Source organism: Phasianus colchicus, chromosome Z (assembly GCF_987193195.1).
Source record: "Phasianus colchicus chromosome Z, bPhaCol1.hap1.1, whole genome shotgun sequence".
NCBI lineage: Eukaryota > Metazoa > Chordata > Aves > Galliformes > Phasianidae > Phasianus > Phasianus colchicus.
In genome coordinates this window covers 772,715-794,667 of record NC_143476.1, presented here as the reverse complement: position 1 = coordinate 794,667, position 21,953 = coordinate 772,715, and the positions used below count along the sequence as shown (strand labels likewise).

The window sequence follows — 21,953 nt, the reverse complement described above, 5'->3', positions numbered from 1 at the left end:
GGCAAACACGATGACAGATCTCTGGTACATGGGGATAGAGATTGCTTGGTCAACTGAGTGAGAGCAGATCTGGAGACAGGCAGCACTCTTTCAGTGGGTGCTGCCAAGAGAAGGGAAGGCAGGAGCTGTGCTGCTGCCATGCTGATGGGTCACACCACTGCAGGACAGCGTGTTGGGGACATAGAGCTTGGAGCACATCTTCCCCGGGCTCAGACTGACTCTGAATCTGCAGTGACTCCTTAGTTTGAAGATAGGACCTGACACCCACTGGCTGCTAACAAGTAAATAAAAGCCATCCGCTCAATTTCGTACACAATTACACTCACAAAATAAGAAGGAAAAATAAGCTTACGTTAAGCACTGGCACACATATTTTCAGGCAGAAGTGACAATGTAACAATGCGGATTTGCCCTCCCAGATGTCAGGGTTTAATGAAGTAAGAGAAATCCCGCAGAGCACCACAACAGATTTCTCCCTATCAGGATTAACTTCTTACTCCTGGTTGGAAAAACAAACGTTTCCTTCAGTCAGTGGAAGTTGCCCATTAGCTCTGCCATGCCCTCTTACACTAACTTCATGGGTTATTTTCTCCTCTGCTGGCCTGCTTCTGATGACAACACATATGTATCTGAGTGTGCCATGCCACTGGCCACAAGTCTCTGCTAAGATCACAAGAGATCTTAGCAATGACAAGCCACACCAAAGGTCCAGCGTGTCCTTTCGTCCCAGGCAAAACAATTTGTGCTCACATTTATGTCTGTTCCTGGGCCTGGGGAAGATGATCTTCAGCCCCATGGAGTGCACTGGAGGGAAACCTGTGGTTATAAAGCCAATCACGGTCACTGATGCTTGTAGAGAAAGCCTGTCTTGCCCAATGCTTCCTGGGCCAAACGTGCAAGACAGCAATCTTGTTGCAGTCACAGAGCACTGCTTAAGCAGCTGCCAAAGCTATTTGGCTTTGATTCATTTCCCAAAAGAGGCTCATTCTCATATTTTGCATTATATTGACTTCAGCAACAGAACTGAGGTTCTGCAAGGAGATGATTTTCATCTGCTCCCATCCCTTTTGATGGTAGGTGACACTGGAGGCACAGCACCTTTGTAAAGGCTTTGCTGCCTGGATGTGTCCTGGTGCACCCCATGGACTCAGCCATAGAGGCTTGGCTGAACTCCTGGTTGCTGCATTTTGCAGGCAGGAGTCTGAGCAGAAGGAGAGAGAAACAAAGTGGTGCCCCCAGGGCAACTCCTATGCTGTCTTCCACGAGACCTTCCTTACAAGTCCCTGCTCAACCCCTACCTGAAGAATCACAGGTACTCCTCCAGGAAGAGGGAAGCTGTCCATAACTTTCCAAATAAATGGATGCTTTAGCCCTATACACTTGTGAGCTGTGAATGTACATTTGGATGGGGAGTGGTCATTCATCTGCTCAGAAGACCATGGCAGACCTCGCTCTGGTTGTGATGGGGTTTGGATTGGGCTGCAGAGAGTCCCAGTGCCCTTGGAATAGGTCTTCCAGGTGGACCATGTGGCCAAGCAGAAGCTATGTGCCCTGTTGTCAGCCATCTGGTTGAAAGATGGGAATTTCAGAACATAATACACAGCCACATCATAATCATAAAGCAGCCTCGGAAGTCTTCTAGCATTTTACTGAGTCCACAGTTCTCTAAATTTGCTCCTGAACTCTCTTTAGGAGAACATTCTGTGCTTACAAACAAAGTGCCACCACGTCTTTTTGTTCTCTTCAATTCTGAATAAGAATGTAATCAGCTAGCAATTTCTCTAATAAGTAATGGAACTCAGTGAATTCTACAACTTTTGTTTTTGTTTTTGCTATATCCTTATCTGCTTCTTTCCCTACAATATACCCAGTTTCCTTCTTACGTCTTTTTCTGACTTTATTGACAAAGAGGAGGAGTTTTCGTCTCTTCTCCCACATCTCCTTATCTATCCTTTCACAGCTTCTGTGTTCCCAGCTTCCTTTCACAGCACTCCCAAGCCATTTTCACCCCCTGCAACCACCACTGAGCAAGAGGCAACCCATAGTGTGGCCGTTCCCAGACCTCATCCAAGCCAGGTAGCCATACAGACTGTTGTTGAGCCCAGTGGGAGCCCCGTGATTTGTGAGGACAGAAATCTAACTCTCCCATCTCTACAAATGTGTTGGTTTTCCTACAATGCCTGTGACTTCAATGTCTTTTGAGTTTCTCACCACTCTACCACGTTTGGCTGGAACTGGACAGTAAAGCACTAGCTTCTGGGAGGATGAGGGTAGGGGGAGCAAGACAGGTAGGGGGAGCAGGGATGATGATGGCTTTGCATAACTCATTTTGAAGGGTAACCCAGCCTGGCTTTGTTTTCTAGTAAGTGTGGAGAGAAGTTGGGGCTTGGGATAGTTCTCTAGCCTCTCACTCATTGAACACTACAATGATGGCTAAGGTGTTTCCTGTAACCCTGCTGAATTTCATGGACTCCAGACATACGTCTGACCAAGCATGGCAAACAGCAGCAGTGGGATGAAGCTCTGTGCAGTGTCAAGCACTCTTTGTACAAAAACTGGGAAGAATTTGAGCAGAAAGATCTGTCATGCCAGAGCTTTTGCCTATGAGAGAACATGACCACAGGGCAATACAGGCTAGAAGGGATCTCAGGAGGTCTCCAGTCCAACCTTCTGCCCACAGCAGGGTCAGCTATGAGGTCAGAGAAGGATGCTCATAGCTTTTCGCAACCTGATCTGTGAAATCCCAGTGGAGGAGACTGCACAGCTTCTGGTTTCACTGTGCACCAAGCTTTGTTTCCATCACAACACAGCTCCCTGAGACAGGGGTGGACAGCAAAGGTAGGGCATCTGACCTGCCTCCAAACAGGAAACTTTGGAGAGGTCCTCAACCTTCTGTATCAAACAAACCAAACCAAGAGATTTGGGGTCCCACGTGGATACCTTCTCATGCCCTTCCTCTCCTTTCTCCATGTACATTATGTTTAGCCATACTAATCCTCCCATAAGAGTCTGCCATTCTTAGACAGTAATTAATGTAGAATAACAAACTTGTACGCCCTGAGCAGATTTGATTTGGAACATGTTGATATATTTGGCACAAGAAACTGAGTCACTGATTATATTCCATCTGGTACTTGTTCGCTTCTTGCTACCATGCCAGGAACACAGGTGCTAAAAATTGAATACTATTGCTCTGCATTTATGAATCTATATTGCACTCGGTGCGCAATAACTTAAAACTTAACTTTCACTTTTTGATAGTGATATTAGGTAGAATTGCCACTTTTTAAGTCTATGTCTTTTCTCTCTAGCCCCCCAAAAGGAAAGAAATCTTCCAAACAGATCTATTTCATAGGCAGAGAATGAAACAGAGAGTTTAATCATAATGCCTGTGCATGGCTTTCAGATGACATCTGTACGTTAAGAATATGTAAAAATACCAATTTCATGCTCTGACAACTTATTCTGCATTGATGGGGGATAACGCCATAGGAATGCCAAATGTCAGAGCATTGCACAATGCAAAGCATTCACACACTGTCTCATGGGTCATCACCGGTGGTTCCTTAAGGGAAATTTTCCAGTGGAAAAAAAAAAAAAGAGAGAGAGAGAGAGAGAGAGAGAGAGAGAAACTGACTGGGAGCTGCCAAAACAAAATGGAAATCACAAAGTCAGAGTTAACTATTGGCAGAGCAGCTCCAAGACCTCAAGAACGGAGTCCTACCTGCTCTGAGCCGTCCCTTCCTTTCTGTAAGAAGAGGAAATACGCCTCTACCCATTTCAGAAGCTGCAGGTGGACTCAAAACAGTTTTACACTGGAAACGTGCACCCTCTCCACCCCTTCACATTCTTTTGAATGACTTGTTTTGGCAGACCTGCAGGGCCTGAAGGGTAACCCTTCCCCGGGCACAGGACCCCTGCAGCAGGGGGCAGCAGAAATGCTGTTTTCCGGTGGATGGCTGCTCAGGGACAAGCGGAGCCAACGGGCATCATCTCCTCGCTGGCTTGGTCCGCCTGTCCTTGCACCAAGGGCGTTGGCTCTTTACAAGAGAAGGGACTTTTTTTTTCACCTGAAAATTCCGAGGATTTTTATTTGCCCGAATTGGGAGACAGTCGGAACACCGCTGCAATTATTTTGCGAGAAAATTAGGGTGGTTTGGGAAAGGAAATGTTTTCTCAGAGAAGATTTAATAGTGTTGGGAAAGCAATCCTGTCCTCCAGAGCCCACCCTCCGCACAACCGCTCTGAGGGACGCGCACGGGGTTTTGGAGCCCGAGCGCCGCTCTGCACCGCCGGAGGAGAGCGGGCAGCGCTCAGCATCCCTCGGCGCCCGGCCCGCTTCCTCGCCGCCCTGCAGACAAACCACGCTCTGCTCCCTCCGGCCCTTCTTCCTCCCTTTCCCTCGCTCCCGTTCCCTCTTTCCCTTCTCCCTGCCTCTCCATCCCCTCGCCCTGCCTTCTCCCCGGGGCCGCCCCGCAGGCTGCCGCCCGCCCTCGCCGCTCCCGCCCCCCGCTCCGTTCTCCCCGCCGACCCTCCGCGAAGCGGCGCAGCCGAAGCTGTAACTAACAAGCCGTGAGGCGCCGCGGAGCTGGCTCCGTGGAGCTCCGTAATTACACTCCCTCCCCTCTCCCGCTGTTCTGTTGAAGCTGCAAAGCAGAGCACCGGGAGGAGGAGGAGCGGGCCAGGTGGTGGGTGGGAATTTAATTAACTTCTGAGTGCTCCCGTTCCTGCGGCGAGCACGGGCCGCAAGTCGGGACGTCGTGCGGGATGCACAGCCGCGCAACGCCGGGTCCGGGAGGTTTCCCCGGTGGGACCCAGCAGGGGAAGCCGCCCAGCGCCTCGAGGTCTGCCGGCGTTCCTACGACGGCTTTCCCCCCCCAGTTCAGCGCAAAGCCTTCCGAAAGGGATGTTCCTGGCTAGGGCATTTCAGCCTTTGAGCACAACAAACTGGAGGTGACAATAGGAGGCAGCTGCCACCTCGTTTATTTGTTAGTGGCTCATCTGCTTTATCTCCTTCTTGCTCTCCTGCCTGGTGTTCCCTGGACAAACCCAGCTTCTTTGCAGCCCTAAGCCCTGTGAGAGGCCTTCTGCCCAGCCAGGTGCTCGTGCTGATGGAGCAGCTCTGCCTCCACACCTCGAGGGACAGAACTGCCTCATCCCCTAAGCTGTGTGCATTTTAGCAGTCCAGGACCGACAAAAATGGAACTCTCAGCCCAACCACCACACAAAAGCAATCCTTGCTTGCAGCTGCTGGATGTAGGCACTATGGCTGTTGGGCATTGCTTGCACGAGTCATTGACAGCATCACTCAGCACAGGAAACCAGTCACAAACACAACCCATCTCCTTACATGAGCCCAGGTATAAATAACTTTCAGTGGACTGCAAAACTAAGACCTTAAAAACTTGGCTATGCACGCTTAGTTTGACTTCCTTGCAGGCCTGCACTCTTCAGTTGCATTCTCATGTTTTTCTGGACTGGAAGAAACATTGCAAAAAAGACCAGTAACATGGCCAAGACTCATGTTATTCCCCAGCAATGCTCTCAGACAGGCCAACTCTATCTAGCTGCACATTCTAAGCAAAGTCCCACAGGCCATCTCACCACACAGGACTGATGTGAAGTGAACCTACAGGCAACAGAAAGTAGCACCCACGCGTGGGCACCTTAACAACAAGTAGCACTGCTGAGTATAACTCCGGATTTCTCCACAGCGTTTCCTACAGCACTTGAAATCATACATTAAAAAGAGGAAGAGTCCTGCAGGTTTCCTCGTGGCCGCGGGGAGAGCAGAGGCTGACAGCACCGAGGTGCTGCAGCCCACAAGCAGCGAGGCTTGCACAGAGCCTACCAACAGAGCTGCACATTCTTGGGTGCCACCTACTGGCATCTGGACTGTATAATGCCAGTTTACACACGTGGGAAACCTCCACATTTTTTCCCTTTTACTCTTAAAATGCTTAAAGCTTGTGGTGTAGTAACAACTGGATTTTTGCAGTCTGGAAGATTCGGGGACCTGAACTGTCTCCAAGCAGTTGGAGATGTTGCAAATTCTCCTCTGCAGCATTTCTGAATGACCCCATCTACCTTTAGGATCTTGGGAAGTAAACGGGATGTCCTCCCCACAGGAAGCAAAACCCAGCAGAATGTGGAGGACAGGGGGCTCACAGCATCAGCAACCCAACAAAAAGGGGCTGCCAGCCCTTCTCTTCTAGTTGGCGGTGCGTCTTGGAGCCCGAATCTCCATGCTCAGGGCCTTCCAGTGATTGCACAAGTCAGTGCATACCACATGGGAGGTGCTCAGAGGATGTGAAAGGTTGGCACTGAGTCCAGATGCAAGACAGCTCATCGTTCATGAAGGAGGATTCAGTCTGGTTAAGTGTGAAAGGGAGCATGTGTGAAATCGTCACTGCCTGAGAGCATCACATGTAAATCCCATTGCATGTAGTGCAGGCAACCCAAAAATGCTCCGCAGCAGCAACATACACATCTGTACAGTGGACCTATGGCCCTTCCCCTCCCAGGGTGGAGGCAGTTTGGACTGTATGACCTACAAGCTCTGAGGAGGGCTGTTTCTTCAAGGAGAAGTAAAAGACATGAAGGCAAACAAGTGACCTTACTTTTTCTATGCCATATGAAGGCAAAGTCAGTGCTGCACAACATACTGTGCTTCACCCTTTACAGCAGTGACTGTTTTCCAGACAGGCTCAGTAAAAGTCGTTCTGTCTCCTCTTGACCTCACCTGCACACAGAATTTGCTGAACTAGAAAAAACTGTGTTGCAAGTGCTGGGAAAGACACGAACTCTTACAGAGGGAGGCTAACTATGAATGCTATCAGCATGCACTTGGAGGAAAATTTTGTACTGCTTTCCCTTACCCATCTACACTGATGCAAAGCTGAGCAATACGAGCCACACCAAGTGTCCATCACAGGGTCATCACAAACATGTTTAAATAGGGCTGGGCCAGGACATCAAGACGAAGCTTGGTGAAGGGCAGCAGGGTCAGACAGCCTCAGGACAGGAATGTGCATCAGTGTCCTTAGGGCCCAGGCAATTGCCTATTGTATTACAACTCAATTTCATCCTCTTGTCATATCAACAGCAATGTTTTGCAATGTTCTACAATTGTTTTACAACAGTTAATTTTGGATACATTTGAGAGGGTTTTTGTAATAAGTAGAGGTAGGAAAAAAACCAAACAGTATTCTTCTGAAAGATATCATGATTAGATTGCTGGAAATTACCTGCTGCATATATCAGGTGCCATAGTTCTGTTTCTGTTCCTAGGGTCTGCCTGCAGGCAGCTAGGAAAGAAAACCTTCCTACTTGCAGGTTGTTCATTTTTCTTCATTACTGGCCCAAAGCCTGGGGGATGAGAGAACTGGATCATTTTGCCCTTCAAGACACACTTTTCCAGCCAACACATACATGCTAATGTTCCCAGACTCAACACACAGGCTGCAATTACATGCCAGTAATGTTGAAAATGCAGTATTAGGAAAGTCCCTATATAAAGGCTTACAAAAATGGAAAGTGAAAGCTCTGGGCTGTCCCTTGGGGGTCCACTGGGAAAGCATGCTCAGCACCATGCCTGGTGCCTCAGGGATTGCTAGCAGGCCCTAAGAGAATGATCCCTTGTGGTCAGCATCAGCAGCATGTTACCTTGAGCTGCCAAGGCAGTTATCTGGGAAAACAGCCAGCTGGTAGTGTCCAGAGTCAGCCAGCCTTTGTGGGTACGACAGAAGAGAGAACATTTCCCATTAAATGTACGTACACAGATATATATGGGAGCATTAGAAATTGTGTGGTGACATTAACAAGAATGATAAATTGGGCCTGTTTCAACTCATAAAGCAAGACTGGTCCTCCCTAGCAGCACGTACTACTTACCCCTTCCTCCCCCCCATCCACAAATAATGCTGCACCACATCACACTCACAGCAGCTTGTCCTTGGCAGTCACATCCTGCCCCAGCTGCAATTGCAGGCAGCAGGGTTGATGCTGGCAGTCCGGACTGCTGGCCACAAGGCTTGCTGGTCCTGTGGAAAGAGAGGAAGCTCTCTCAGGGGGTAAGCATGGAGCCAGGAGTTTTATCCTCTCCAACACCTCTGTACCTTCTACTTTCAGTAGATGTGTGAGTTTCCAGACCAACCCCCACTCTTGTCTTCCACCCCTACATTATATGCTGCATGGTGCTTGCAGGGCAGAGGGGGTTACTTTCACAGGACACAGAGGTATTTGTCCTGTCTCTTCCCTTGCTAAACTGTTGACTGTCTGCTGGCCTCCAAGGCTTCCGCTTCAGCCTCTGCCGTATCTTTGATGGGTTTTGCAGTTACCCATTTTTAAATCACAGCTAAAGGTGCCAGCTGCTGAGGTCTGCTTTGCACAGCATACCCCTGCAGTGGAAGACCAGCCTTACAGCAGTTCAACCAAAAGCTGTAAGCAGTAATGACAGAATATTTAAAAATGAAATGTTCCTTCTCCTAAACAGATCTGCTTAGAAGAGGAAGAGGTGAAACGAAGTTACCTCGCAGTGCACAGTGCACTGAAGAATTAGTTGTTAAGTGAAAATGGCTCTCTCTTCCCTTTGCAAGTATTTGAACAGGAAATCAAAACACCATAACCAGTATGTCCAGCTTTCTAGCACATTCCAGAAAGGTACCAGGACATCACTGACAATTTCCCTAAATAATGTTGATTTGCTTTCTGAAATACATTCTTGTACAGAGGGAATTTTTACCTCACGTGTTGAAGTTTAAGCTCCCTTTGCATTTTTATCTTCAATAAGATGCATAGAAAAATCTTTAACCTCTATCCATCAGAGCAGAAGATAAAACCATCCGGTAAAGAAATTCAGCTCAGAATCTTTACTTTTGGTGAAATTATCATATTCAGAAGTACTAACTGATGAGAAAAGCCAGGTTCAATTAAACATTCTGGTTTCAGGCAATCCCTCGTACAACTGCGTATTAGTCTCGAAAATGTCCAATGCTTGCTTTATCTCTCCAGGGCAGAGGAAGTTAATTCTAAAATTCAAATACATCCCTGCAAGAAGACTGGAGTAGGAAGAGGAAAAACTGCTCTTTAGCTAATCGGGGAACGGGCAGCTGTCCTGCACTGGGAGGTGCCAGTCCCTTATAGACCCAGTGAGACACACACTCGGGCTCTGCAAAATATCACTTAAAACGCTTATTTCTGGAGCTAGAATCATAGAGGGAGGACGGTGTAGGTGGTTTTAACACCCTTTGGATGCCAGCACCTGCAAGCCGTGCGCCATCAAGCAGCTTCCACCCAGCAAGCCCCATCCTCCGAAAGGGTTGTCCGTTTGAGCTGTGACAGCTCTCTTCTCCTCCAAAACGGGAGCGGCCAAGTCCTCCGCGTCCTCCGAGCCCGCCGCCGCTCAGGGCGGTACGTGGCGCTCCCGTCCGGCCGTGCCTCGACGGCGGAGTTCGGCACGCAGCCCGGGCTGGAGGCCGCCGCTTCCCTTCCTCACGGCCGCGCGAGGTCCCGGTCGCTCCTCGGCGACGCGCAGCACGTCCGCGGGCAGCGCCCAATCCGCCCCTCGCTGCTCGCCGTGCTCCGTCTCGCTCGGCGCCTTGTCGGCCCGTGACATCCCACGCGGAAGGCCGGCCGATCCCCGGCCCGGCTCGCACGGCAGCGCACAGCCGCGTACGGGCGCCGTGCCGTCGCTCCCCGAGCTCCAGCGGCGCGCCGCCCGCGGAGCTGCGCAGTCCGGGCACGGCCCTTCCCTCAGCCCCCCGGCCCTCCCCCTCCGCGGCCCGCGCCGCTCCCTCGGCCGCCGCCCCGCCGCCATCCCGGCCCGAGCGCCCGACCCGCGCCCGGCCCGCCGGGAGGGGTGGAATGCGGGGGCGGGACCGGAAACACGTGCTGTAGGGGGGCGGGCCGGACGCCGCCACTTCCGGCTCGGCGTGTCCCGGTGCGGCCAGCAGTGAGTATGAGAGCGGCGCCGCCCTGCCCCCTCCCGCCGCCTGCCCCCGGCCCGGCCGCGCTCCCTCCCGGGCTGCCCGCCGGCCGCTCCCGGCTCCCCGCGGTTCCCCGCGGCCGCTTTCCGGCGGTTCCCGTGCCGCTGGGCCCGGCTCGTTGGCCGGGTGCCTCCCTTCCGCCGCGGCGCTCCCGGCCCGGACCTCGCGTTTCCCCCGGCGCGGGCCGGCCCGGCTCACGCGGCGCTGCCTTCGCGCTGTGTGGCTGTGCAGGGGCCGAGCCGAGCCTCCCGCCCTGCCCTGCCCTGCCCTGCCCTGCCTGCTCCCTGCGCGCTCGCACCGCTCGAGGCCCGTCCCCGGCTGAGGACGTTGGACTGAGCGGAGGGAAAAGCCTTCCCAAGGGCCGGCATAAGCTCTGCGTTTTGTTGTACTCCGTTGTGTTGTGTTTTTGTTTTGTTTTGTTTTGTTTTCCTCGATGGTCTCTGGAAGGTGTAGGTCTCCTTTTCCCTCTTCCAATGTTCTGGTCTTTCCTTTGGATTCGTTTGCAGTGTGTATAAAGAAGTGACAGGAAATAAACGTTTTCTCAAACACAAGTCAACGTTAAAAAAAAAAAAAAAGAAATCAGTTTTCTATCAGCATAGAGCAGTGCATGTCATTCTCGTCAGAAACGAGTGGCTGAACTTAGCTGGAAATAGCTGGCAGTAAGTGTAAAGGTGAGGGAGCTTTGTGGTGAATGCTCTGTCTTTCTCTCTGTCCTATTTGTAACCGAGGCAGTAAGTGCTGTAGGCCCTTCTCAGGGCTCACTTCCTGAAAAGCTGTGGGGAAGGAGTTCAGGCAGCTGTTCTGAAGTGTTTTACCAGCAGGGCACTTCTGCTCTGCTTCCAGTGCGCCCGTCCAGGAGCTGCTCTGCTGTCTGGGGCAGCACCTCTCACCCCAGGCATCCAGACAGAGTTGTTGCTTCCTGCTTTGAGCACAGCTGGGTTATCCCTGGTGCCCAGATGAGAGCTGTATTACATATGCTACAGAAACACGGTGCAGGTGAAGAAAAGAGCCCACTCCCAACACTGAGCTGTGGTAATGACTGTGTTGTTGTGGTGTCTGTTTGGCATTTGCGTGCCTTCACAGGGTGCGCGAGAAGAACAAAGACATGATCTTCACTTTGATGTTGTGCTTCATAAAAGTTGATGGTTTTGACTGCTGCTGTCAATGACAAGGAGGTGTGCTACTTCTGAGGGAGGGCCCAGAAACACTCCTCGCAGGTGAAATGAAGGATTTCACTTTATTGTGCTTCTAGATTTAAAGTCTTTATCAATTTTGTGCCGGCTGTACAGGTGCAGTGCCTTAACAGTCTGAAGTACTGGTCAGCTTAAATGTTACAAATATGACTAAATAGAAAACCAGAAAAGAAAAATGTTTTGCACAAATCTATACAGACTACTGATGCTCCCATGCTGATATCTTAACCTCTGTTCTGGTACCGACCTGTGATTTTAGCAAGTTTTTCATATTTTCTTCAATATATCTTTCTTTTCCATTTTTTGTAGTTGTCTCACTCTGTATCAGAGATACTGATTATAAGCATTTGTTTTTCCTTTACTCCTTAAGACACCAAAGAATATATTTGTTGCTGTATTTTCAGTACAGCCTCTCTCATAAAATATTACATTTTATATTACTGCACAGGCCAAGCAGGAAGCAAGAGAAATATTGAAATGCTGGAATTCACTCGTGGTTTGTGATGGGAACACTGCACTTATCTGAAAAGTAATTTTTGCAACACTAGAGGATGAAATAATCTCTTTTTTTTCCGTTATATTTATTTCTTTGTTTGTTTTCAAAAAAGACTCAGTACGTGAAGTTAGGCACCAGGTGAAGTTGAAATGGCAAGAGGAGGAGGGAAGGAGGCTGTTGTCCTGTGAGCTCTGTAAGTGCGCAGGAGTTGATGTTAGAGAGCAGAAGTAGTTAAGGAGACAAAAGGAGGAGATGGTGGGAAGAAACAAAGCAGATGAAGCAGAAGTAACATGGGAAAGACTGGCCTGGGAATGTTACTGGCTCTTATTGGAAGCATCTTCTGTGTTCACCTAAAATCTGAGCATTCCAAACTGATTTGAAGTTTTGACTGAGAGGGTAGCTTCCCACATGCAACCTTATCACTGCTCTGATTAGCTAGCTGGTGCTCCTCTGTTTTTGCCTGCAAGTCACCATAAGCATCTCATTTCTGACTGCAGCTGTACAGCTGCCAATGTTTGCTATTTTACCAAGTAAGGAGTTCCATTTGACTGAACTAAACAAAATGTGCTGGTGAGCTGTCCTTGTAAATCTCCTGAGAAAATGCCATCCCTACCCCTCAGCAATTTCTAGATATGGCCACCTGGAGTTTTGTTCAAGGATGGTTAAAAGAAACTCAGATTGCTGTAGTTTGGGTTTTGGTTTGTTTTTCTTTTTTACATTATTAGCCCTTCACTTGAAGTTCCTTCTTAAGGCCTACCAAAGAGGCAGTCAGATGCTTTTGAGGAAACACATGCAGTGTGTTCAGGTAGCAGGAGGATTCCAGTTGATGAAGGAGTGGAGTTCTCATGGGACCCAGTGATTTAACTTGTTTTGTGATTTATTTTTGTCTTTGTCTGGCTCTGTTTGCATTGCCCATTACCTATCCTTTGCAAGCGTTTGCCTAAGTCTCTGTCATGCTCCAGCTGTAGCAAAAAGATTTTTACTGTTGCTTGTTGTCTAAATGTTAGTAAGAAATTGCTGTACTTCGTCAATCAGAAAAACAGCAAATCTTTCTGTTGAGCTTCTTTTCTCACTCTTGGAGGTAGTGTTTTTGCTTGCTTTGGTTGTGCTTGACATGTATTTCTCATGCTGAGTAAGTGGTAGGACACAGCTTTTGCCTGAATTCTACAGCAGTGAATGGTAGAAATTGGTATCTTTGCGTTATTTTGTTATGCTGATGTTTGATGTTTCTCATTTCTCAGTGTCCTGACATGTATGCTGGGCAAGACAAAGAGCCTTTCATAGTTCCATACCTCAAGGACCTGAAAGGAGGACGAGCTGTCAACTCTCCTGAGACTCAATAGACTGGGGAGTTTAGATCACAGTAAGTGTAGTGCAGTGCTGCCTCCTTTTATCCTTGTCCTTCACCATGATGTGTCTGTAAGTGAGCTACGTGGATATTCTTTGACACTTCAGATCCAATGGTCTTGTTTTGATGAATGTATTCAGATATGATTTACGTGGTGTGACTTTGTACAGTGGCTGACAGGAGCAGAGGAAAGAGTGAATTAAGTTGTGTTTTCTAGTATCACTAAAAGTTTTGTATGCTTCAGGTGCATTCTTTGATTTCCTACTTTGCTGAAAGGTTTTTTTTCATCATTTCCCATAACTGTTGACTAATATTCTAAATTTGCCTTATTAGTTCCAGCTCTGCTTTTATTCTCATACTGTGGACTGAAGCAGGTTAAGATCTATGTAGAAGGGTGATCCCACTTAAAAATGAGAGAGTAGGGTTCTGATGCTCTTTGGATATGATCAAAGTGAGTGATTGTAAAAGTGACTTCATCAGCTATGCAGGTGAGATTGAAAAATGTATGCTGACTATCCTGGGAAGTGTTAAAGGCCTGAGTACGTGGGGCCCTGGGCAGCCTGGACTAGTGGATGCCCACGGCTGAAGGGAGGCTGAAGGTAGATGATCTTTACGGTCTCTCACAGCCCAAGCCATTCTACGATAGCCATTACATTTTCCTGCTTTGGAGTCATGTCTTACATGTTTCTGCCTTTTTTTGTGTGTATGGGGAGGGGTGCTGGTGGAAGTTTTCCTCTGACTTTGAGTTTGACTTCTGATGTAGCAGGAATGCAGGTGAGGACAAGTTTATCATGATCAAGGTGGAACTCTGATGGGATGCTCACAGAAAGCTGCCATAGAGAGAGCTTTTGGGTTCTTTGAGTACCATACGAATTATTTACACCTAGGACTCCCAAATCTAACTTTTTATACTTGTGTATCTGTATAGGGTACCATGTCACTTTCATAACCATAAAACTGATGTCTGGCAGTTTTTAATTCCCTGAAAACATGCTGGCTTCCGTAGGGCTAACTGTAACACAGAAACAGACTTTTTAGAGAAAGTATCTTCTTTCCTCTCCTCCATGCATGATATGTGCATGTAAATTAAAGTATGCAGCCCACGAAGTAGACAAAGTAACTTCAGAATACCTTTGAATTTTATGTCTGGCTAGTGGGTATATGGTCAACTCCAGAAATAGCTTTGACTTGGTCAGGATCACAGAACAGATGATGCTGGAAGGAAATTCTAGAGGTGATCTAATCCAACTATCTTGAGTCAAAGCAGTGTAACTGGGTGAAGTTTGTTCAGAGCCCCATTAAATTTTGAATTTAATTAACGGTAGAGCTTCAAGAGAAATCTGTATTTTATTTTGTCCCTGTTGTTTCTTGTCATGTTGTTAGACACAACTTGGAAGAACCTGGGTCTATTTTCTTTGGTCCTCCATCAGGTTCTTATGTACATCAGCAAGACACCCTGAGCCTTCCACACTGAACTGTCCCAGCTATTGCAGCCTCTCATGTGGCAGATGCTCCAGTCCCTTAATTGTTTTAGGCACTGCACTCACTCTAATACATTCATGTTTTCCTGCTGTGGGAGAGCCCAGAGCCATACACAGCACTGCAGGTGTAAAGTGAACGAGTGATAGAATATTCTGAGATAGAAGGGACCCACAAGGATCATCAAGTGCCTGGCTCCTCAGAGAACAACCCAAAAATCAAACTACACATCTGAGAGCATTATCACTTCCTTGGACCTTCTGTTGATATTCTTCAAGAGCCCAGCATACTGGCTTTTTGTAAAAGTATTTTGGCTTGTGGCAAACTTACACCATTCTGCAGTCCTTTTTTGCAAACTTGCTTTTCCAGGCAGTTAGCTCCCAAGCTCTTTCTCTTCCCAGCTGCGTAGGCCATTGTATTTATCTTCATTCAGGAACCTGTCTGCCCATTTATCCTGGCCACTTAGATAGACCCGAATGACAGTATGATCATCTGGTATATAAACCACTCCTCCAAATTTTGCATCATCTGCAAGCTTGCTGAGAGTGCTCTCTGTCCCATCATCCAGTTGTGACTGCATCTTGTTTAAGAAGCAGTATTGCTGCCTTCAAGAAAAGAGACATTTCAGGCTTTAATTCTAGATCTGCCAAAAAAGCCATTAAAAATTGTAGATAACTATTGCTGAACTGGTAAGAGTGTGGAGATCTGGCTCATGATGAGCTGGGCAGATACTGCTTGCAGGTATACCTTACTCATGTCAAAGTGCCTTTTTGAGGCACTGTAACTCAGTCTGGTTCTGACATTTGGTTTGTATAAAGGCCACGGATTTGTATGCTTACCTTTTTATATGTGTTTTTTTTTTTTACTGCCTTCTGACCTGAGCTCATTCACACTGCTTTGGGCTGTTTCTGTACCATGCTGTGAGTAATTCTTGTCCTGGGATTAAACAGTGAACTGACAGCTCAGGTGACTTTGCAGCCCAGGTGTAGATGTGCTTCAACTTACTTCTATAAAATATTGCTGCTACTTGCCAGTTCCTTGAGAGAATATATGCATATAAGGCATTTCTTAGTAACATGATTTGCAAAGTATGCAGCACTGATACTGATTGGAGGAACAATCAAAACCTGGATCTGAAACTCACTTGTCTCCTGATCCACACAGAAACCTTGGTTTTGAATGGTTGGAAGGAATATGAGATCTTCCACAGTTGTGAGAAGTCAAAGTAGTTTAGGTTAAAGTAATAGGTAACATGAAGCAAAATGCACCCTTGCTTAGGTTTTGCTGTCCCTTTTTACAACATTAATTTTTGTTGTTGTAAACTCTGCTGTATGCTGTCCGCTATATGCAGAGCACAACTACTAATCTTAGCAATTGCAGAAAGACCACAGGTGTCGTTTGAAAGATATTTTTAGGCATATGTTCATGAGCATACTGATAGAACTTTTGTGTTTCTTATAGATAATTTGGTTTCCAGAATGCTTTATGAATCTGAAGACACGGAGGAGAGTGATGTATATGAAGATGAACTTTACCGTGAGGATTCGTCCTCTGAGCCAAGTATTGATAGTGAGGTGGAATTTCATCTCTACAGCCAGGTCCACTATTCCCAAAATCTTGCTGAAATCAGCTCACTGGAGGTGTCTGAAGAAGCGGAAGATGTTGCAGAATTCACAGACCAGAGTCCAGGTCTAACTGTGGCACCACTTGAAGACAAGAATATTGTTGAACTGCACGATTGTGATGGTCAGATTTCAGATGACCCCGAGATCATTATCTTGTCCGATACACCAGAGGAAGATAGCGTTTACAAAAGCAAAGCGCGAAAGTCAACAAGCTCTTTAGCTGAAGGTAAAATACAAATCCATGGATCTTCCCTAGCAGATCGTGCCAAAGCCACTGAACGTAATGCTCCATATACTGCAGGATCAGACGCAGAAGTTTCAAGGCAAGGTCACAGTGGGAAATGTACCTCCGTTAGTTCTGGACCTCTCACCGTCCAAGAGGTGCTGGTAATAGATGATAGCTCAAATGATGAGGAGGAGAGCATGATATCTGAAAGCGATAATGTTGAGAGCTGGATGCTTTTGGGATGCAGTGCAGATGACAAAGACAAAGACATAATGCTGAACCTTGAAGGCTGTGGAGCTCCCATTGGGGAAGGTTAGTACTTTATTTCTCACTTGTTTACTCTTCTGTATGTGAATTGATTTGTCTGCAGCAAAACTGGTACTTTAAAAAGGTGTTGTAAAATGCACTGATGTTTTTGGAGGATTAACAGAAATCAAATGGAAGTGTGCAATGATGGAAGTAGCCTTATATAACATTGTTATTTCAGTAGTGTCATATATGTAAGCATGTACTTTTAAGGAGCTGTGAAAACAACATTTTTGCTGGTGGAAATTCAGAAGCCATGTCAGAATGATGCATGCTGTGAACTTTCAGACGTTCCTGCATATTTCATAGTCGTGAATGACAAGTATGGTATGAGATAAAAAGAGAATACAGTGGTTTATTATCGTACATGAAGCAAGTAGGAAAAAATTATTTTGGGAATGAAAGATATAAAATCGGTGTCAGGAATGGCATAACAATAAAAAGTTTACTGAAAATACTGTAGGGCAGGAAAATAAATAGTCCTTATAATCCAGCGTCATTTCTCTTCTTGTGTGTTGAGATTTCTACCCGTCTGACCTGTCTCCTTTGCCTCATTGCCTTAAGCTGTGGAGACACAAATGTTTTTCAGGCCTTTAGTGTATGCCAAACCAAGGCTATTTCAACTGTAGAAGTGGATGAACTGTAACAGGATATGGGAAGGAACAGAGGGGAGACCGGTGCTGAGTCCCCTTCCCAAGGACCAGATTATGTAAACTCTCCTTTCAGGGTCTGGTGCAGTTGGGACTGTTTGTCTAAAATTTACTGCAACTTCTTGTATGTTTTCTGCATTGTATAATTCAAAGTCATTAAGATTAAATACCAAGCATTTTAGTGTTTTGTAAAATGTTCTTCCTGGGTACTGTACAAAGAGGAGGGGAATCAACTCTTTGAAAGGGTAGATAACAGCAGGACGAGGGGATATGATTTGAAGTTGAGGGAGGGGAGACTTAGGTTAAATGTCAGGGGGAAGTTCTTTACAGAGAGGGTGGTGAGGTGCTGGAACAGCTGCCCAGAGAGGCTGTGGATGCCCCGTCCATCCCTGGAGGTGTTCAAGGCCAGGTTGGATGGGGCCCTGGGCAGCCTGGACTGGTGTTAAATGTGGAGGTTGGTGGCCCTGCATGGTGGCCAGGGTTGGAGATACGTGATCCTTGAGGTCCCTTCCAACCCTGGCCATTCTGTGATTCTGTGTAGAAAATGAATAAATGTGGCTAACGAGACAGATTTTAAAAACATGTTTGTAATCATCATATCTCTGGCTGCTAGAGCACTGCTAGATTGCTGGATTTTTTTCCCATATACATATATGTACCAGAATTTTTGTTAGAAATGCGTATAAATGAGAAAGTTTTGGGATGCAGGGAAATGAAATGTTCTATGGTGCTAGTGTGCAGGCTGATACTGGTGACGTTTTGATGTTACTGTTCGTATGTTGGCACTAAACTTGTTGAGAAAATGGAGAAATGCCTTTCTTCTAAAGCATCTCTTCCTTGCCTGCAAATGTTCACTACCATTTTTCTTCTCCATTTCTCTCATGTATGTCTTTACATAGTTATCCTGGTCTGCTGCTAACTAGACTGTGTTGTGCCTTCAGTCTCAGGTGATTGTTCAGTGACTTCAATGTGATTGCCCAAACTTCAGAGGTGGGGGAAATTTCCCAGTGTGATGCCAGAAGAATGGCAGAGCATGCATTTACCATGCCAGAGCCCCAGGCAGCCACATTATATTCAGAATGTATGTCACTTTTTCTCCCCATAAATCATTTTAATTATTCTAAACTGCAGTTGCTACTAGTTATCTTGAAGTTGCTTAAATTCCATTCATCTTCTTATATTTTTGTGTTCTGCTTTTTTGTTCAAGACTAGAGTGAATTAGTTTGTGGGATTTATTTCTTTAATTACCTGTTGGGAAGCAAGTGGTTGGGGCCAAATGTTGACTTTTGTGGCAGCAATGCTGTTTTGTACATAGTGTGGTTATTATGCTTTCTGGTGTTTTTGTATTTTTTTTCCTCATAACTAACAGGGCAGGCAAATGACCTGGAGTTGCATTTCTTTTATTCAGTTTACTCCATATATTTCCTCGGTTTCTGTTCTAAAACTGCTGATGCTAGCAGTGAAGTTTTCCCCCCCCCAAAAAACAAAGACAGAAAAGTCTTTAAACAGCATTTGAGACAGTAAGCAAATGTCATCGTTACATACGTTTTGGGCAACAGAATGGAATTAATTTATCAGAATGACTATGCTTACTAGGAGAGACATGAAAATGAAAATTTATGGCTTCGTTCTTTGTACTCTTCTAACAACAGCATGCTGAGGGAGGTTCCTAAAGATTCTTATGCAAGGTTAACATCAGCAGAAGGTTTGTGTGGTATGTTTATTAGCAAACGTAATACTGTGTTTGATGATCTCGTTCTTAGATACTGATAACAAGCAAGCCATGTTCTAAGAAGATGATGGTAGAATTTTCCTTCGCTGTATAAACTTGCCATAATCTTCAAAACTAGAAATGCTTCATTTAATGTAGGAGATGTGCATATTTTTCTGAGGTGCTTGAATTTGAAGCCAGAGTCACACAAGCAGCTCACAAATATAACTGTTCTGATTTTTTTTTTTTTTTTTTTTTGCCTCACTCCTACTGCTGAGCTTCTTGAGAATTTCCCCCCTGTGCCTTGCCTCACCCCAGGGATGCGTTACAGAACCCTTGTGCTTGGAGAGCTGAGACATACAGAACTGGTGGGGTTTGGTTTATACACACATCTTTGATTCCATTTAAGGTTCTTGCATTCTGCATCTGTAGTACTTTGCAGAACATCTTAACATTTGCATGTTTCTTTCTAATTTTGACCAAATTAATCATGTATCTGCCCTAAGGAAACCCAGAACAGTGTGGCACTGATCTTCAGCCCTGACACAAGCCCTGATGTGTAAAATACAGTGGTGAGCTGAACTCCAGCTTCATCCCACATTTTTCAGCAGTGTCTGAAATTCTGGTGAGTGTTATTCAGGTAGCTCCAGTGCAGAGAAGTTTTGCTCAGCCATTCTTCTTTCCAGTGCATGTAGCAATGATGATGCAGGGACAGAGGTTTACAGCAACTATGTGTTTTGTATATACGTGTGTATGTAACTAACAGCCCAAACAGAATTGAAATAGCTTTAGGAAATAGGAGCCGTAACTCTTCTTAACGTAAAGTAACAATAATTTGTATACTGAGCTTTAGACTGCCTTATCTCCCAAATTCTAAAGGACTCCTTTGTTGAAACTTAAACGACTTAAATCTAAGGAAAGAAGGGAATTAAAAAAATATATATATTTGTGTTAGCAAATTATCCTCTCAAAGAGAATCTTTGCACAGCCCTCTGTTCTGAGTTTCTCAAGAAGATCAAATCTTCAGCTGACTGCACAGTGTACAAATCACTGTTTGAGCCCCTTGTGACAGGAGGTGGACCAGAGCAGCTCCCCAGGAGAGCATGTGAGTGAGTCAGTGGACAGACCTCCAGCAGCAGTGTGCTAGCATGTGCAGTGCTCTGTTTGCCTCTGGTGTAAACAGGGACTGAAACGTGAGCAGCTCCTGGATTGTAGGAGCAGCCTCTTGTATCCATTGCTGAAGGAGTCTGCTGCCTTGTCTGAGTGCCTGAAATAGAGGTGCTGAGGCTCTGCTCTACTCCTCCATGCTTGCCTTGCTCTAGTCTAGCAGCCTTGTCATTTTCAATATTCTTAACCAACAAATAACATAATTTCTCATGTCCTGCGGTGCTCAGAGAAATCTGCTCCCTGTGTGGCCTTCTAGCTTCAGCCGCTTTCTGCTGTAACAGGGAGAGACAGCCTTTCTCTGGCAAAATGAGCTCTGGTTTCTGAATTGTACCTGGACATTCGCCCTGTCTGTCTTCATTTAATAGTTTGCAGGCTATTGGTCCACAAGCAGTGCCCTTGAACAGAGATGAAAGCTTTTTCTCCCCTTCCTGTTCTTTTCCTTTTTGAGAGGCTTTATATGCCCTTCACTTGTTGTTATTGCTTGCCTACCACTGCATTTGTCCCCCTGTTTCTGTGAAATGCAACTCTGCCATACATTAGTAGTTTTCTGAGCAGATGTGGCCACGTCTGCCAACTTTAAATTTCTTGAGGTGTGAAGGTGAGTGCTAGCTTTCTCCTTCTGCGTACAGAGAAATACTGGGGAGTAGGGGAAAGCCCTCAGTGTGGCTGCAGGGATTTTTACCCACTTGGACGTCGCTTCCCTGTGGTCAGGTAACACCCAGCTTGGGAGTGAATGAGGCACCCAAACAACCACACCAGGCCAGATCTGAAGGCAGCAACCAACAGCTGACAGCGTTACTTGCACCCTGCTGCTCATCCTACGGCTTCCTTGCGTGGCCTTTACAACAGTGGACTCTGCTGCAAAGCCATCTGCTTTGCAAAAAGCACCCTAACCACCTCCGTGGGCATTGTAAGTGCGGGTCGATCAGAAGATCCAGATCTTGAGTACGATTTTCCTGGATTTTTAAATGATTAGAATTCATGGGAAAGCGTGCGATTTCTGCTGTTTATTAAATGTACAGAACTCGTTTATAAGTGCTGGGACGTTCCTAGGTCTGTGAAGGAGAGCTCTCCCCTCCTACACCTGCCTCCACTTTGCAGCAAGAGTATATTTAGTAAGAATGTTAAATCTCCCACAGCTGGAAGACTTTCATCCATTCCTTCATTAAAAGCTTCCTTGTGACATGTATTTCCTCTCCCGTCTATTGCTGCACTTTTGTCCTCGTGGCTTTTGGAAAGACAGCTGTTGAAGCTGCAGCATCAGTGTCCAGCTGCCTTCCAGTTCCTCGTCCTTTGCAGCACCTTTTGGAGTCAAGGGGCTGATTCTGTCATGCCCTGTGCCTGCCAAGTTTGTGCAGTGCACTTTGCCCGCTCGGTTTTGAATCTGTAAAGCTGAGAACAGAAGGTACAGAAGTCAGCTGAAGTTTGCAGGTTGTTACAGGAGCTGCTCAGATGTGTTTTCTCAGGTGGTCTGCCTGAATACCTGAGGTGATTTCTTGATGGACTGCATTCTGGCACTTGCTTAAATGCAAATGTTCTTAAGCTTAATGGTCAATAATAGTTAGGAAAGGAAAAGAGCATTCAAGGAATAATGTATTTTACTTGAGGTGTTTTACATCAGATTTTGTCCTGTTACAGTGCCCTATGCCACAGGAAATAACATCCGTGAAATAAAGTGTAAGCTAGTTTTTCCAGAGCAGGTTTTCCCCCTTCTCATTTTAGCATCTCTTTCCATTTTTACTGAGCCTAGGCATGCTTCTAAGCAC

The 21,953-nt window shown here is 46.4% G+C and overlaps 1 protein-coding gene and 1 long non-coding RNA gene across 6 annotated transcripts in view; one reads left to right on the top strand and one right to left on the bottom strand.

The window, feature by feature from the left end:
• Positions 1 to 7,037: 7,037 nt before the first annotated feature.
• On the bottom strand, positions 7,038 to 9,798 carry LOC116239441 (uncharacterized). Of its 2 annotated transcripts, none has more exons than XR_016461568.1 (2): positions 8,744 to 9,798; positions 7,038 to 8,042 (listed from the first exon to the last, which is right to left on the bottom strand). It is a non-coding gene; the product is annotated as an uncharacterized LOC116239441 (long non-coding RNA). The 2 variants fall into 2 exon arrangements; XR_004169124.2 differs by having other exon boundaries at positions 9,263 to 9,798.
• Positions 9,799 to 9,873: 75 nt separating this feature from the next.
• The window catches only part of ZCCHC7 (zinc finger CCHC-type containing 7), a 105,178-nt gene continuing 93,098 nt past the window's right edge, over positions 9,874 to 21,953 (top strand). For 2 of the 4 annotated variants that reach the window (XM_090132345.1, XM_031609537.2), the window contains exons 1-3: positions 9,874 to 9,952; positions 12,917 to 13,038; positions 15,964 to 16,665. In XM_090132345.1, coding sequence (XP_089988471.1) covers positions 15,981 to 16,665 — 685 coding nt within the window. In that variant the 5' untranslated portion in view covers positions 9,874 to 9,952; positions 12,917 to 13,038; positions 15,964 to 15,980. Of the gene's footprint in view, positions 9,953 to 10,138; positions 10,658 to 12,916; positions 13,039 to 15,963; positions 16,666 to 21,953 lie in introns of those variants that run through there. The other 2 variants (XM_031609538.2, XM_031609539.2) reach the window with 2 other exon arrangements.